Genomic DNA, 15,773 nt, shown 5'->3' with positions numbered 1-15,773 from the left:
TGGAAAGACAGACACGTTGGGGGTGGGTGTTGATGGCATCACCACAGCATGATGGTGTGTGTTCATCACACTGTCCACATAGAAACCTTGAAAACTCGGGAGTACAGAGAACAAATACTGAAAAGAAAAAAGCAAAAAAACCCAGCGAAACATCTAAAAGCATGGGACAAGCAGTGAAGGTCCTACACATGCACAACAGGAGCTCCAAAAGGAAAAGCAGATGGAAAGGAAAGTGTGAAGCAATGACAACCTAGAGTTCCCACATCAGTGCCAGACATCAGGCGCAGCCCAGGGAGCCCAGAGGCCACTGCACAGGACAAACACTAACATCACATGGGGGCAAACCATGTTCAATGTCCAAAAAGTCAGAGAAAATCCTGAAAGACAGGGAAAATACCTCCTGTACTGAGAAGCAAAGCTCAGAATTTCACCTGATAAGCACAGTTAGAGGAGGAAGCGTTTACTTCAGAGGTCTCAGTTCAGAGAGCCACCCCCATGTCCAGGGCTGAGATGAGGCAGCACATCACGGTGGGTGTGCTGGAGGAAAGAAGCTGGAGGAAGCAGAGGGGAGCTCCGCCCAACCAAGACAAAACAAATACCAAAGGCACAGACCACCTCCTCCAGCACCCCCCACCTGTCCACCGTCACCACCCAATCAATCCCTGTCAGGGGACTGATGACCGATGAGGTCAGACTCACAGCCCACTCATGCCATCACTCCTCTCAGCCCCAGGAAGGCAGCCAGCTGCCTATGGACTGAGACCTCTGAAGCTCTGAGCCCCCAGAAAAAACCTTCCTCCTCTAATTGTCAGGTCTTTTGGTCACAGCATTGAAAAAGCTGACTAAAACACAGTCTGATTTCAAAATGGGCTAAAGATCTCAACAGACACTTTATCAAAGAAGTAATTCAGAGGGCAAATAAGTGAATGAAAAGAAGTACCACACCATGAGTTCAGAGAAATACACATTAAAACAAGATACCACTTCACACCTAATAAAATGTCCCCAATCTGGAGTGCTGGCCACACCAAAGGCCAGCAAGGACGTGGAGCGGCAGGAACTGTCTTCCATGTGAACCACTGCTTATAGACCTGACCACACTCTGTGACCCAGCAACAGTCTCCCTTGGTCTGTACCCACAGGAGTAAATAGTCACACAAAACCTGCGTGCAGCTGTGTTTGTGATTCCCACACCTGGAAGTAGCCCAGCTGTCTCAGCAGGCATGGAGGACAGCCCCCTGCCCACGTGATGGGACTAAGGGTACCCAGAGGACTGGCGAGGCGTTCCTTTCTGGGTGTGATTGGAAGAGTGTATCCGGAGGACTGGAGCTCCTAAACTGGTGTGTCCAGAAGTAAGAACCATGTGCCTGACGAACAGATAGACACATCTGCTCTTTCCTCTGGGGCTGACACCTTTCTCTTGACCCAGATTCTCTGGCCTTGGCAGTTACACTGTTACCCCCTAGTTCTCAGTCCTGTGGACGGGGCCTGAGCCTTCCCTGGCTCTCCAGCTGGCACACAGCCTAGGGAGGGACTGCTGAGCCCTCGTAACGGTGGAACCAATCCCAAGATGCTGCTGTCCTCTTACACATCTAGGTATAAACTCTGCAGATTCAGAGGGAAGGAGGATCAACAGGTGGCACATACAGGAATTCAGGGCAGGGGAACCACTCTCTGTGCAGTCCTGCAGTGAAGGGTATAGGTCCTCTTACGTTTGTTCAAACTTCAGAAGGTTCAAAACCAAGAGCGAGCTCTAATGTGCACCACGGAGCTTGGGTGATACTGATGTGTCTGACAAGTGTGCCCCAGGTATGGGTTGCCAATAGTGGGAAGGTGCATTATGTTGGGGGCATGGGCATATGGAAAACCACAACACTTTCTCTTCCATCTTGCTATGGACCTCAACTTCGTTCAAAATTTTCTGGTGTTGTTGGGAATCAAATCCAGGGCCTCTGCCACAGAGCAATATCCCAGCCCTACAAAATTAAGTCTTAGAATAAAACCCATTGATTCTAACATTGCAAGAATTGTTATTAGCAGATTTACTAATAGCCAGCCCTCTGTGTCTGTGGGCTGCACATGCATACACACAAGCAATCACAGATTGAAAATATTTTTAAAACACTGGTCTTCACTGAACATGTGCACACTTTTTTCCTTGTTGTTATTCCCCAAACCATGCAGTGTGTCAACGATTCACACAGTGTTGACATGGCACGGGGCATTAGTGACCTAGAGATGATCACAGGGGCAGCAGGAGAGGCACGGATGACCCAGCAGTTTCTCCCCTTGAGTCCTGGAACAGTCCCTGAGAATACTGAGGGCATCATCTCTCCCCTTTGTTCCTGAAGTACCCATCTCTTCCCTTCCTCTGCTGTCAGTGCAGTGGGGCTTCTTTTCACTGGGGTGGAAAAGGGACTCTAGGCTGTAGACAACAGAGGTGAGGTTCTAGGGACAGGACAGTCCTGGAGACGGAAGGAGACCCAACAAAGTGAGGCTGTGTGGCTCACGGCATGCTGCCATGAGCGAGTGACTCAAAGCCACCTTGCTCCTGGCATGTGGCAGTCTGCGTGGCTTCACTGGACTGACTGCACGCAGCATCACCCACACACCTGAATATCATGGTGTTAGCCTGTGATGTGTGTTCAGAGTAGAATGTCACATAAATACCATATAAAACTGCTGACTGTCTAAGCCTTTAACAATTGAGAAAAGCAAAAAGATTTCTTAAAAATCTGAAGTGAGTTTCAAAGAAACCAGGCCTTGCTACTACATTCTGAGAATTCCCAGTTGAGCCAACAGGGTCCCATTTCACTGACAGTGATTAAAACCAGGGTCCACGGGACAGAAATGGATCTCATGACCTCCAGGCAACTCAGTTCTCAAACATATTTGTAAGGCCAATTTCTAGAAAGTGAGCATCCAGGTGATTGTGACTATGAAACATGTCATGAAAGCTACTTTGGACGTCCACTTATAAATTCAGGGTTTTTGAAAGCCTTTCTCCAAAGGGAGCAGCCGACCTGGAGTGGAGTTTGTCACCCTGGTACGTGTAAAGCAAGGACAGCCTGCTCCAGAGCCTCAGCAAGAGCAAGCAACACTGTCCTCCCAGAGGAGGGGAGCAGCTCCTCAGAGGCTCAGGAAGGGCCGTGCCACCCAGCATGGCGATTTCGGGAAGAGGCACGGTGCTCAGGAAATGCCCCGCTGCAGAGTGTGGCGAGCCAGCAAAAGCAATGTCTACCTGGACAGCTTCTGAGCTAACGCCCTTCTCTTTCCAGAGCAGAAAGTGCCAAGTGACCATTCTTCCCTGCGACACACGAAGTGCCTCCCCCTTCCTCCACAGCCTCCGGGGGGCTGCTGGTCTTGAGCACGGCGCCCACTCACCTCTCTAGGCTGTCCTCTTCCAGGGTGACCTCCATGAAGGCCTTCAGCTTCCTGTGCACAGTGGCTGCAGTCTCCTTCACTTTGGAACTTCTGTGTTTACCTGTGACAAGAACATAGTGGGAGAGGGGAGGGAGACGCAGTGTCACCACAGAGGCACAGAATGCTCTGCACATGCAGCCACTCCCATGTGCCCTTCCAGTCAACCCACCCCGGGATGCTGTTAAGGTCCAGCGTGTGCTCGTGGAAGCTAAAGCTCTCTGCCACACACCAAACAGAAGGGGCAATGGGCACATTTCAGAGCTCTCCCCCAGTTTCAGCCTGGTGCACACTCAGCACCCCAGGCTTCATCCTCACAGCTCCTTGTGGGCGCTGCCCCTCATGCTGTGCACTGAAACTCAGGGGTCCCTTAGAGAAGCTCATGGACCTTCAATGTGGCACCTCCCTGGTGTTGTGGATTTTAACTCGGGGCGGAGGGTGGGGGGAAGTTCCTCTTAGACAAGTCTTTTCTGTGCCTAATCAAGTCCAACAAAGTTAAAAAATAGTACATATTGGGCTGGGATTGTGGCTCAGCAGTAGAGAGCTCGCTTAGCAGGGGCGGGACACGGGTTCGATTCTTAGCACCACATAAAAAAATAAAGGCATTGTGCTGTGTCCATCTACAAAAATAATAAAATAAAGAAAATTCTCTCTCTTTAAAAAAAAAAAAAAAAAAGTACATATGGAGCTTCCCTAATCTGGAAGTCTATAATCTGAAAGACCCTTAAATCTAAAACTTTTTGACTCTTCCATGATAGTCTTCTAAAAGTTTCAGATTTTGAACCATTTTGAACTTTGACTTTTTTCAAATTAGAGATCCTCACCCAGGATAGTCTATGCAAATATTTAACAATCTGGAAAACTTCCAAATCCGAAAGACTGCTGGTACTTGGCATTTGGGATAAAGGTAGTCCACCTGTATTATAAATCTATAGACACACATCACATTCAGGCTCTTGGGGACAGCCTGTTTCAACAGAAGACTTCTCCACCTACAGCAAACTAAACTTAAAAAGCTCTGCCAACAGCTGAGACGCTGAAAGGTAGACCACCCCAGTGATGGTGCTGTGACTGTAGGTCACAGGCAGCTTACTGCTGCCAATTACTCTTCCATGGCTGTTTCTACTTGTTGGGATATGAAAGAGGCAGAGTACCAACATGAACATCATTAACAAATTACATTTTTCATTTCTGGGGGGAGCAGATTGGGAGACGGGCAGTCTTGTTATATTGCCTATATACTCTTACTCAAACTCTTAGTATTGAGTAATCATCCTGTGTCAGCCCCGCAAGCAGCTGAGACCACAAGCCCGTGCCACCATGCCCAGGCAGCACATCAAGAGAAATTCAATTCTAAGGCAGGAAGGAATGCTGGAAGGCACCCAATGTGCAACGTGGAAGGTGGACAGGAACTGCAGTGCAGAAGGGACCACAAGCTCCTGCACAGGCAGGCAGGCTGGCTACGAGGTCAGGCCCACCTAATGGGGAGCCAGCAAGGAGCAGAGCGCCCAAGCATACCTGCCAATGGCTCAGGCACACCCAGCAATGTTCCCGATGGAGGAGAGAAAAGGTAACTAACCCACCTTTGTTGATCACCAAAATAAGATGCAGAACAGCTGTGAGGCACACAATGCCTTCAATGTCTCCAGAAATCACACACGCCTTCAACTCGTCCAGAAATGACCTATAAAATTAACAAGCATCTCGCTTACTCGACAGGACGTGCTGATAACTACCAGAACAATAAACAGGAGGTTCATCAATAACCACACCACCTTTTGCAAGGTGGGAAACTAGCTGAGCTCTTCCCATACACTGTCAGGCATTGAAACCAGGTGTCCTTGCTGGAGAGAGCACAGCACTGGCGGGTTAAGAGAGTCTACACATGACTCAAAGCTGTTGAAAAAGGTGCTCTGGGTTTTCAGGGCATTCAGGGCACGCACCTGCCATGAGGGCCTAAGGTGTCTGCCATCTATAGAACCATTCCCTCCGCACCGCCAGTGCTCTGTGCCACCCAGACCCCAAGATTTCAGCTGTGGATTCCCCACATGGGCTGGGGAAAAGGGTCACAGCTACACATGGACAAAAGCTACCCTGACGTTTAACCCAGTAAGGTGTCTGAAAGCACGTGTGCAGGGAGCTGTACTAGACGACCTCATGTTTCCTCCTCAACTAAAGGCTACTTATGCTCGCATGACCAGACAAAGGAGGTGAACATGCGGTACAGGAGAATAGGGGTTTTCTTTATGTAAGTTTCTTATGAACATTTTTGATCACTGAAATGGGGGGAAAAAATCCATGGAAAGTTTTCGTTGCAGAAGAAAATGCACCTTTCCAAATGTAAGAGTGATGGGAAGAGCAGGAGCTGTCAGAGGAGGCACAGCCGGGCAAGCCTCAGACCCGAAGAGAGGACAGTTACCTGACCACTTCCGGAGACTTCATTACTATTCCTATCAGGCATCTTGAAAACGGAGGAAGGTCAGAAAGGCACTCTGGTATTGTGAGCTCTTCCAAATCTGAAATCTAGAAAAAGTTTCAAGTCAGTAGGTTATAAACTGAGGCTGGGGTGAGGCTTATTTTACATTTCTCTGAGCTTTCCACTACACCTGAGAAAGCACTCCAGAAACTCGAAAGAATGACTTTCAGTAACTATCAAAATGTCCACAATAAATATGAACAGTCCATTATTGTGCATCAGGGAGTCTTAGTGAGTCAGAGATAGAAAAAAAGAAAAAAGGTCTTCTGTGCTGGATGCGGTGGCACATGCCTATAATCCCAGCACTGAGAGGGAGGCTGAGGCAGGAGGATCATGAGTTCAAAGACAGGCCCGGCAATTTAGCAAGGCCCTAAACAACTTAGCACAAGATCCTGTCTCTAAATAAAACTTATAAAAAGGGCTGGGGATGTGACTCAGTGGTTAAGCCCATATGGGTTCAATCCCTTTTGTTTTGGGGTCATATGCTATGAATATTGTGGATTTATGCGAAGTCTTAACTCCCTCCTTCTCAGAGCAGATCAGGCTCTCCCCTGGCTGGCTCCATTTCCTGGTGAGTCTGTGTTGTGCCAGGCGGGGCAGGCTCTGCCTAGTCAAAGGAAAAGCATGCTCCACAGCCTGCAGGGCAGAGTCCTTCAACAGCGCCTTTACCATCAGCCACGAGGTTACACAGGTGCCTCCCTGGTGAATGAAAACCACCTGCACACAGCTCTAGGGAAGGCTGTATCCCAAACTGCTCTGCAGGGCTCGAATATTAATCTGGATGGTGAAGTCAGCCACTGTGATATGTGTAACGATACTATTTATCATTAGAATGCTTTACATCTTGAGCTGTGTTGCAAGGGCTTTTCTGATACTGTTAGACAAAAGATTGTTAATTATGGGTCAAGATTCTTAGCCCATATAGAAGTACAAATAGGACCACAGCAGGAGGGTGGAAGGGTTCTACTGGTAAGAGCACTGCTAAATCCCCAGCAGGGACCTGGCACGGGTGGCTGTGGAAGGCAGACCCTGATGACTGCACCTTGCATATGGAAACGTCTAGAGAAATGACTCAAAAGTACACAAAGAATAATGTGAAGTCAACAGAGAAGATACTAGAGTAGCAACACCTGATTCATCAAAAAAGAGCAAGAAGAGAAAATCTGAGAAAGCCATAGGGCAGATGGGACCAGAGGGAACAAATGGTGAGATGATCAGCTTAATCCCAGTGTGTGCCCAGTAAGGAAGCCCCCAAGCACAAGGGAGGGGGACAGCTGAGTGGAGCACGGCCAGTACTTTCAGCTGGGCCTGCTCAGCTGCACTGCTGGAGCCTGCAGAGCAGGCGCAGGGCCAGCTTTGCCAAGGTCAGCAGCAGGCCCACACTTGGCCTCATCTTCCTGTCACTAAGGCAGACAACCTCCCGTCCCACTGTAAGGAGGCCCTCATTCTATTTCATGCTTTAGAATTTAGGGAACACCTTAGGCAGCTGATATTCTCACAGTCACGCACTGCACAAGACCTTCCAGCCACCCAGGGACTGCACCCTGCCAATGTCCCCTCAGACTATGCCATCTGGCACACGCACGGTGGAGCTCTAGAGCGCATCCCCACTGGCAGGCAGACTCCAGGAAGTGGCACATGTGTGTGTAAACCCAACTCTCCCAGTAGGAATCCCGTCAGAGCCCACCTTTCTGGGCTGAGACCCTGCTGTTAACTCCCAAGTCCTCTTACATCACTACCCACCTCCTCGTGGTCTCTTTGTCAACTGCCACCCTGATTACATAGCTCTTCAACCAAATCGGCTAATAATTTTTGTATTAATGATAATCACCTTCTATTCATTCACAGCTACTATGAGGAAAATAAGATAGTCTGTAGGAATGAATGAATTATCAATTTATCCTATCAGAAATTCAAATTTCCTTTGCTTAGAAATTTAAAAAAAAATGATTAATAATACAGCAGGTAGAGACACAAGCTGTTCTACACAAACACAGCCCGGTCCTCCTGCATTCTGCTCACCCCCGACTATTCAGGCTTTAGGAAAGAATGTTTTTTGTTTTGTTTTGTTTTGTATTTTTATTACCGGGGATTGAACTCAGGGGCACTCGACCACTGAGCCACATCCCGAGCCCTATTTTGGATTTTATTTAGAGACAGGTTCTCACTGAGTTGCTTAAGGCCTCACTTTTTGCTGAGCCTGGCTGTGAGCTTACAATCTTCCTGCCTCAGCCTCCTGAGCCGCTGGAATTAAGAAGCATGTGTCACCCCACCTGGCTAAGAAAGAATCTTAACAGAGATGGACCCATTCGGACCTCTGAGGTGTGACCAGCAGCTGTGTTCAAGGCGAGCCAACCCATAAAGGCTGTGTTTGAAAACTCAAAACTGTGCTGCTGGTAGAAGCAGCGTTGTGGACAGTCAAGAAGACGCACCACCGTTTCAGGATCCAAATACTTTACCTTCCGCAGCCGGTGACTCATCTCAACCACAGGCGCAGCAATCAGAGTGGAGAGCACGCCGCGGTGGACAGGAGTGTCCTGGTGCCAGGACTGCACGGTGGTTATGAATGCATGAAGAGGGGTCTGGACAGAGTAAAGGAGCTGCAAGGAGAGAGAGGCTGTCCTCAGTGGAGCTGCAACCAAGGTTACCTAGGACAGGCAGACCCTGAAATGAGGATTCCCACCGTCCACCCCTGGTGCCAGCGCCAGGAAGCTTGCTTCCCTGCCGTCAGAGCCCACTGGGCTCCCTTCTGTGGCCGACTCGAGGCTCCAAGCATCACAGCAAAACAGACGTGACCAAAGCCCACTGGAAACCACCATTTGACATTCCCTCACCAAGAGCAAACGAAAACTTTTGAAGACAGACGAGTCAACAGTAGTCAGGGAAAGAGGGAGAGAGGGAGGAGGAAAGAAGAAAGAACCATAGGGAGAAACATCGATGACATTAAAATAAGACATCAACTCTAAGACAACGTGTTCTGAATGAGGCCACTCAACTAACATCAAGAGCTGACAGGAACACGAGGTCTTGGCATAAATTACTTCACACAAACAGATCACAGACACCAAGACACAAACATTTGAAATGAATTCAAGTACAAACTAGAATAGGACAAATATGGCAAACAATCTTCAGTTTTACCCATCAGCTAAGGATAGAATTGAAATCTTTAGTATTTTAAGAATGGTTAAATAGAAAAAGAATGGCTCTCCAATAACAACACGAACTTGTCCAGGAACCGGCACTGCATTATCTTTAGGAGTAAAACAAATATGGTATATGGGTTTTGTATGAGTTCCTTCCTCAATAATCCCGCATCACTTCAATTAATGCAAATTTCTTCCAGGCAAGGTGTCTACTCATTCTACACATCATCAAAAATTAGCATTTTTCAAAAGCCTATTCTAATCCCCTCAACTACAATGCCCCAATAAAAAAAAATGTGTCGGGGTGGGTGTCGTCTATTCTATCTGGATATTTCTAGCAGCAACCGTTGCTGGGAGGCTGGGGCGATCTGTTTTGCTTCCTGCTAGAGCCCTCGGTGGAGAGTGTCTGAGTGGGCCCTGCAGCACAGACGCTGGCCCAGCCCTGCAGCAGATGCATGGGTGAGGGCTGGGCCCCCAGACCTGTCGCTGGGTCTCCACAAGCCCAGCCCAGGGACCCAAGAACACCTCACCCACAGCACAGCCCACCACGAGGGTGCCAGTACCTGGAGGCCTTCTTCTGGTTGCTCCCTGAAGCTCCGTGCAATAGATTCCAGCATTTTCTGAAACACTTTCTGGACTGTATCATACAACACTGTAATGACCTCATCTGGATCTGGTTTCTGAATCCAGGAACTTCCTGTCACCTCTTTCAGAATGCCAAGAAGCAGTGAGCCATAAAAAAATCCATTCTCTGGAAAGAAAAGAAGAAGAATCAGTTACATGATACACAAGCCCGATGAAATCTCTTAACATGCATATCTGGAGGTAGATCAAAGGAGCATATAACTCCATGTTGATCAGAGTAATCTAAATGCTTAACCTAAACTAAAATAGAAAAGCTTTGTCTGATTTAGGTGTGAAACCCAATGCCCTCAGCCACTGAGCTGTGTGAACACAAGGCAACGTGGCAGTGAGGCTCCTCCCACACCCTGTGACTTCTCCCAGCTAAGAGTGAAGTCGACATTCAGCTTCAACAAGCACCCCACAGCGATGGTTCTGTGGTTAACACTCGGCAGTAGCATATTTATTCTCTTTCTTTTCCAGGTTTCTCCTCACTGGGCTGCATTAATTTGGTAAAATTTACTCCTGTGTAAACCTGATTATATTATACTATTCATCCTTGAAACCCTGAATTTTCATCTTTGTTTTGTACACTGAACTATAAAAGCAGAGCCAGCTCCTGTGAGCTTTGTGGGTGAATGGGACACACCATCCAGATGCAGGCTGGGCCTCATCTGTGTGGACACAAGGCCATGTTGTAAGGTGCTGTCCTAGAGTCCACCCTGTACTTAAAATATACCCCATTAGGAAGCATAGGAACTGTGAGGGCATGCCTGCTAGAGGTGAGCAGGAGGGTCGGACATGGCAACTGACCCGGAGGCAGCAGTCTTACTGCACTTCCATAAAGGGGTCATAGGCTTATGGGCACATCATGCTCCCAAGGCCACATGTGTGCCAACAAGCAGCTGAGGGTCAGCTGATACTTGTGTGACTTTGTGCTGGTGGTGCTAGGCCAGAAAGGGCAAAATGACCCAAGTCATGCCGTCAATTGTACACAACACTGGCGCCTGACTTGACCCACAAGGGGCAGCAGCTATACTAAGTGCTGGGCTGGGAAGCCTGGCTACCTGGCTCTCCAGGGCTTTCCATCCCCTCCAGCCCCACCCTGCAACCTCACCCAAAGACCAGAGCCTCATCATTCGGTGCATCTCACTTCCCCTTACCTTTCCACTCCCTTGCAATGACCTGCTCTAGACACCATCTCTACCTTGCTGTACCTGCGTTTCTGTGCCCAGGGAACAGTCCTAACCCTAGGCAATCTTAGACATCACCCTGTTGACCCTCAACTTCCAGTAACAAAACTTCTCCTGTGAGACCAGCAGGGAGACAAGGACGCGGGCCTGCAAGCAGCACGACAGAGCAGAGGCATGGGAAGTTCTGCCTCAGACCTCCGGATCCACCTGCGAAAGGAGATCTGGTGCCAGCTCCAGGCCTGAGGTTCACAGCTCAGCCAGGATCAGCAGCAGATGTGGATCTCTAAGCCCACAGCAGAGATCTTCAAGGAGCTGCACTCGGATGCAAAGAAGGTGCAAGGACACACTCCTCACAGCTCCTAGTGTGGAAACGCCCTCAGTGGGCCAGGTGAAGGGGCACTGTGCTCTGCAGACCACAGGCCCACAAACCAGAGGACCTGTCCTCTGACATCCCCCTCTGCCTGGGTCGTCTCTGTGATGCCGGCAAAAACATCCAGAAACTCTAATTCAGAACCCTGTTATCTTCAAGCATATGTGCCTCATAAACCTAGAACAGAAGAGCACTGATCAGGCCACCTGGCCGCCTGCAGACATGCAGGATACACAGCAAGGAAGGACATGGCAGGTGCTGGCCTGAGGCCTCTGCAGGTGACAGAGTTCTCAGCACACTGCTAGGCAGCCTGAACCTGAGCGTCTTGGCTCCGAGGGCTCTCCCAGAAGCTGATCTCTTTAGGATGCCCCTGGTCTGTAAATCAACAAGTACTTGCTCACAGGGAGGGCAGCAAGCCATAGCACCAGCCTGGCCTGAGCCCCCCTGCCCCCGCCTCAGATCCCGCTCCACCAACCTCCTTCACCTCTGCACTCAAGATAGTCTCCCACGGACCTAACCTTCCTTTTCACCTGTGATGGTGCTTTTCACCAGGAGACGTTCTCCTGTGAATCCTGCGGCTTTGGTTCCTGACTCTGCAGAGCGGCCATGCTTCTGAGGCACACACATGCGCTAGTGGGGGCACCTGGATGCCTGTGGCTGGCTTCAGCTATGTCCCAGGAAGACCCCTTCTTTGGTCCATGTCAGTGTGGAGAGTACCATAATCAACATCAACATAAATAACTTCTTAAATTACAATGGTTTCTTGACTAGGACTCTCTCAGGTTAGGAAAAGGTCCAGCCAACTCTAGACTGCAGGTCTACCAGGCTGACCTGCCAAGCAGGACTCCAGGCCCATTTGTGACAGCTGCAGGAGAATGGCTGCACAGGGCACCCCATCTGGGAACGCTGGTTACTGGAATGTGTGGGCACGAAGTTCACAGCTACGGTCAAGTCTGGACCTTATTTTGAGGAAAAAGACATCATCATGTAATGAAGCTGGAGACCAGGACTCTACTCAGCTCCTCGGGAAAAAAAGACATTATAAACACTAGAAGTAGTCCTTAGAGGAAAATTATTCGTAAATGATAAGTTTAAAAAATCAATCATTCTGACTGTTCAATCATTGAACTCAAGTACAGAACATAGAGCTTAAGAAAAAAAGCCACTGACCACAAACAATACTGGCTCTGCTTTAGGTGTGGGCTTTACCTCTGGGAATTCTGAACCAACTCGAGGGCCTGGACCACGTCCCAGCTCCAGGACCACCCAAGCACCAACTCCAGCAGCAGCAGAACGAAACAGGAGGAGACCCTCTCCTGTTGTAGGGCTGCATGACCAACGGGCTCCCCTCCAAGCGGCTGCAGTGTGCCCAATGCAGCTTGTCACAGGGAAGGGTTCTCAGCCTCACCCAGCAAGTCCAGGCCTACATAAATGTCGCCTTCAAATGCTGAGGCTTCCTGGGTCTCAACAGTTGACCCCACGGAGGCAATGGGGCTGGAGGCTGGCTGGGGCTGGGAGTAGGGTTTAGGGGTCACAGCACAAGAGTACTCTTCCTAGCCAGAGACAACAATCAGAAGGTGGAGGGACATGGCAACAACCCCAGATACCAGGCCCTCCAGGGCACATCACATGCTACCATGCTTCCCATACCATACCAAGCACATACCATGCTTCCTACCATTCTCTGACAGACTCCAAGACTCTGGTGGCCAGGACTGCAATGGCTCAGGTGGCTGCCCTCTCACCGCCTCACTGAGCACATGAAACTGAGTACCTAGCAGCAGCAAACAGGGTGCCATGTGGCCAGCTGCCATGGGCCACCTATACTACCTATCCTTGGTCCTGGGGGGCATTACACAACAACTCCCAGCTCACCCCACACCAGCAGCACAAAGCCAGATCCTAGCCACCCGGGGCTCTTCTGCCACATTCCCTACACAGGAAATAAGAAGGGGAGTAGGGATGGGTTGGGGCGCAGCAGTAGAGCGCTTGCCTAGCACGCAAGAGGCCCTGAGTTCAATCCTCAGAACCACATTAATAAAAATAAATACGTAAAATAAAGATATTGCATCCAACTACAACTAATAAATAAATAAAAATATTAAAAAAAAAAAAAAAAAAAGAAGGGTAGTCTGCCCGGCTGTGAGGCAGAAAGCAGGAGCGGCAGAGACTGGAGCAGTGTGTCTGGCACCAAAAGCACCTGTGCACGTCCTGGCTGCATCAGCCAATGAACCCTTCTTTTGGTATAAGCTGGTGGCACCTTTATTTATTGTCACTTGAAAGCCAGAATCCTAGCCCACAAAGCACAAGAGGGACGGGCAGGGGACTAGTTATGTTGCCATAAATAGTCCTTAGAGGATGGAATATACTGTGCCTGTCTGCATGATTCCAAGACTCCGCTGTAAAAGCTGTATCTGGAACTGGGGGTCTCCGAGCCCAACCAGGACGACGTCTTTACAAACAGTCAGGTAGGTCTGTAAGAGACAGATAAGGTTCACCAGCAGAGCTGTTAAAGAGGACCAACCAGGCTCGACAGAACTTCTCCTATGTGATGGACCACTTCTCATAAGCCGACCCAAAGATGTTTCTAAAGGAATCTCTGTGAGGATACATTCTCATTTCTATTGCATTAAGTAATCTAGAGACATATCCCATGCAATGTGTGAAGCTGCATTCATATTACACAGCCTGGACTCTGCACAAAGGAAAACCCCAGATACTTAAGTGCCACTGTGCACACTTACAAGGACCCAGGCCATGGTCTGCAATGACACATGAAGCAGGGAACACAGCTGTGCACAGAGCACACGGTTGGAGATGGCGCCACGTGCCCAGATGGCTCACCTGGATGATCTGCTGGTAGACAACCCTCTGAAGCTTCAGATGCTCTTCCTCTTGATCTTGAATTAAAGGCAAAACTTTGCTTTCTAGCCAAAACCCAGTGTCTTCCAGGATGGACAGATGAACTCTCCCTTCTGAGCAGAACTGTGCAACACAAAACAGCAAGGTGGGTGGTAAAGAAAGCGCCTCTGAAGGGAGCTGCTCGCACCAATGGGCTGGGGCCACGCACCTTGACCTGCAGGTGAATGCTCAGCCGGCAGTGCAGACTGAAGGCTCGCAGGGCAGCTGCTTGGCTGAAGTGAGGGGGCTTCCCACCTGGCGACCGCAGAAGTGATTCCAGATCTACCTGCAATGTCACAACCTCAGTGCCACATTCCGATTACCACGTCCCCATATCGTCCTAAGGCAAGTACCATCAGGATGCACAGGGGAACTAGAGGTACCCAGCTCTGGTGAAGCTGACCTCTGCTGTCTCTGTCCCTGAACATGAACAGCTGAGTGGGCCCGAGAAGCACACAGCTGGCCCAGCAGGACAGGTCCACAGGGTGTGCACAGAGCCCCATGTGCCCTGCCCCACCGGGTGCCTGGCTCTGCTAAACTACCACATGGGATAAGAGCAGGGACAGGTGCTATTCACTGCTACAGGAGTAGCCAAGCCAGCCAGGAGGGAGGAAACAGGTCCACGGGGCGCTGAGGACATGAGGAATTCACACACTGCCCAAGGTTCCTAGAAAAACCAAGGACTTCAAGGGAGCCAGTGTTTCCTCCAAGTCTTCCTGGGACTGGCATGCTGAGCAGGGATGACTCACCCACCAAGCCCGGGGCCCCCAAAACCTGGGCAGAAACGCAGGCTTCGAGCAGGTAGAAGGCTCTGTTAGCTCCCCTGCTGTCTCCATGTCCTTGTGGACTATCTTTCTTCATTTCTTTCAACTCAAAAAATACTACTGCACCATCAATAGGAAAACTTTACATTTTACCTGTCACGGCTACCACCATTCAAAATCACTCAGCTTTCAAGGAGAATGTTACCTTTGACATCTCAAGTGCTTTCAAAAGATGGTTAAGTTTCTTCCAGGGCATAGAGAGCAAGCACTCCCTATTCTTTGGATGGGTCAGCAAATACTCCAAGTAAACCAAGGCCAGCTCAGGTTTCGCTGGGCGTGTGTCATGGATTTGCACTTTGCGTTTGGATGCTGGATGACTCTGAAGGGGAACAGAGGCGTTAAGTGGAGAATCACAGCTCAAGCCCCTAAACAGCTGTCTGCACTGGCCTGGCTCCAGAGGCCTGACACGCACCTGGGTCTGGGGCCGCTCCCTGGGCAGCCAGTCATCGATGAGCTCCAGGATGTGCCCCGCCTGCCCCCACGAGCAGAGGCAGTCCAGCAGGGTGCAGTAGCTCCGATCTGCTGTGCCCTCCTCCTGGCTCCTCAAGGTGGAGACCACACTGCAGCTGGGAACGCCAGGTTCAGAGAGCAAGTCAGTACCCTGACCACAGTCCTCCTCTAAGTAGCTCTGTGTATTCTGGGCTCACAACACATCTCAACCCAGAAGGTCAGTGATGGCGGTGAGCTGGATCTCGAGCTCTGTACCTGAACACGAGTGTCACCACCCCAGGTGCTACAGCGCCCAGACTCCCGAGGACAGTCCTGGTACTCGCCCTCATCTCTCCAGGGCCCACCCACACAGGGAGGGGCCACAGCACGGTG

The 15,773-nt window shown here is 49.9% G+C and overlaps 1 protein-coding gene across 1 annotated transcript in view; it reads right to left on the bottom strand.

Annotated features, from left to right (window-relative positions):
- Ncapg2 (non-SMC condensin II complex subunit G2) overlaps positions 1 to 15,773 on the bottom strand; it is a 58,915-nt gene that overhangs the window by 4,366 nt on the left and 38,776 nt on the right. Inside the window, exons 19-28 of the mRNA XM_026380006.2 lie at positions 15,364 to 15,517; positions 15,097 to 15,270; positions 14,297 to 14,413; positions 14,071 to 14,211; positions 13,601 to 13,700; positions 9,606 to 9,793; positions 8,356 to 8,496; positions 5,840 to 5,943; positions 5,004 to 5,104; positions 3,385 to 3,484 (exon numbers count right to left, since the gene is read on the bottom strand). Of these exons, the coding sequence (XP_026235791.1) occupies positions 3,385 to 3,484; positions 5,004 to 5,104; positions 5,840 to 5,943; positions 8,356 to 8,496; positions 9,606 to 9,793; positions 13,601 to 13,700; positions 14,071 to 14,211; positions 14,297 to 14,413; positions 15,097 to 15,270; positions 15,364 to 15,517 (1,320 nt within the window). The remainder of the gene's footprint in view (positions 1 to 3,384; positions 3,485 to 5,003; positions 5,105 to 5,839; positions 5,944 to 8,355; positions 8,497 to 9,605; positions 9,794 to 13,600; positions 13,701 to 14,070; positions 14,212 to 14,296; positions 14,414 to 15,096; positions 15,271 to 15,363; positions 15,518 to 15,773) is intronic.

Source organism: Urocitellus parryii, chromosome 3 (assembly GCF_045843805.1).
Source record: "Urocitellus parryii isolate mUroPar1 chromosome 3, mUroPar1.hap1, whole genome shotgun sequence".
Taxonomy (NCBI): Eukaryota; Metazoa; Chordata; class Mammalia; order Rodentia; family Sciuridae; genus Urocitellus; species Urocitellus parryii.
Note: the sequence above shows the minus strand (reverse complement) of the source record. Positions and strands in the feature narration are given on the sequence as shown.